This window comes from Neopelma chrysocephalum, unplaced genomic scaffold (assembly GCF_003984885.1).
Source record: "Neopelma chrysocephalum unplaced genomic scaffold, ASM398488v2 Primary Assembly neopelma1_94461, whole genome shotgun sequence".
Classification (NCBI taxonomy): domain Eukaryota; kingdom Metazoa; phylum Chordata; class Aves; order Passeriformes; family Pipridae; genus Neopelma; species Neopelma chrysocephalum.
This window is the reverse complement of record NW_020923168.1, coordinates 3,227-4,253: the sequence shown is the minus strand read 5'-3', so window position 1 is coordinate 4,253 and position 1,027 is coordinate 3,227. Positions and strand designations below refer to the sequence as shown.

Genomic DNA, 1,027 nt, shown 5'->3' with positions numbered 1-1,027 from the left:
TGGCGCTTTGGCTGAAGGTCATCCCACATTCCTCACACGTGTAGGGCTGTTCCCTAGAGTGGATGAGCTGGTGGCTGAGGAGGTTGGCGCTCTGGCTGAAGCTCTTCCCACACTCCCCACACGTGTAGGGCCTTTCCCCACTGTGGATCATCTGGTGTTGGACCAGGTGGGAGCTCCGTTTGAACTTCTTCCCACATTCCCCACACGTGTAGGGCCGTTCCCCGGTGTGTATGGGCTGGTGTCTGAGGAGGTTGGTGCTTGTGCTGAAGCTCTTCCCACATTCCAAGCACTTGTAGAGCTGTTCCCCAGTGTGGATGAGCTGGTGGCTGAGGAGGTTGGCACTCTGGTTGAAGCTCTTCCCACATTCCTCACACGTGTAGGGCCTTTCCCCACTGTGGATCATCTGGTGTCGAAACAGGTGGGAGCTCCGTTTGAAGCTCTTCCCACATTCCCCACACGTGTAGGGCCGTTCCCCAGTGTGGATTTGCTGGTGCTTGAGGAGGTTGGCACTCTGGCTGAAGCTCTTCCCACACTCCCCACACGTGTAGGGCCTTTCTCTACTGTGGATCATCTGGTGGATGAGGAGGTGGGAGCTCCGTTTGAAGCTCTTCCCACATTCCCCACATGTGTGGAGCCGTTCCCCACTGTGGATGCGACGGTGGGTGCAGAGGGTGGAGCTCTGCCTGAAGCTCTTCCCACATTCCCCACACGTGTAGGGACGTTCCCCAGTGTGGATGTGCTGGTGGCTGAGGAGGTTGGTGCTCTGGCTGAAGCTCTTCCCACATTCCAAGCATCTGAAGGGCTTTTCCCTGCTGGGAGGCTGCTCAGGGACCACCAGCTCGCAGCTCCGGCTCAAGCTCCGGCCGCCTTCCCGGCACACGCTGCCTCTTTCCTCCTCACAGCCCCCTGGGCTGGCTTTGGAGCTCCTCCTCCGGGGGCATCTCCGGCCCTTTTCCTCCCCGCTGCCTTCCTGCGCCGTGGAGCCCTTCAAAACGGCCTCTCCCACCAGGCTCTGCCGCGGGGATTT

The 1,027-nt window shown here is 59.9% G+C and overlaps 1 protein-coding gene across 1 annotated transcript; it reads right to left on the bottom strand.

Moving 5' to 3' along the window:
- Positions 1-6: 6 nt before the first annotated feature.
- Positions 7-775, bottom strand: LOC113980505 (zinc finger protein 708-like; the record flags this gene model as incomplete). The annotated part of the gene is made up of 1 exon (XM_027707734.1): positions 7-775. A coding segment is annotated over one exon (769 nt), but the record flags the coding sequence as incomplete, so codon positions are not given.
- Between the last annotated feature and the right edge of the window lie 252 nt (positions 776-1,027).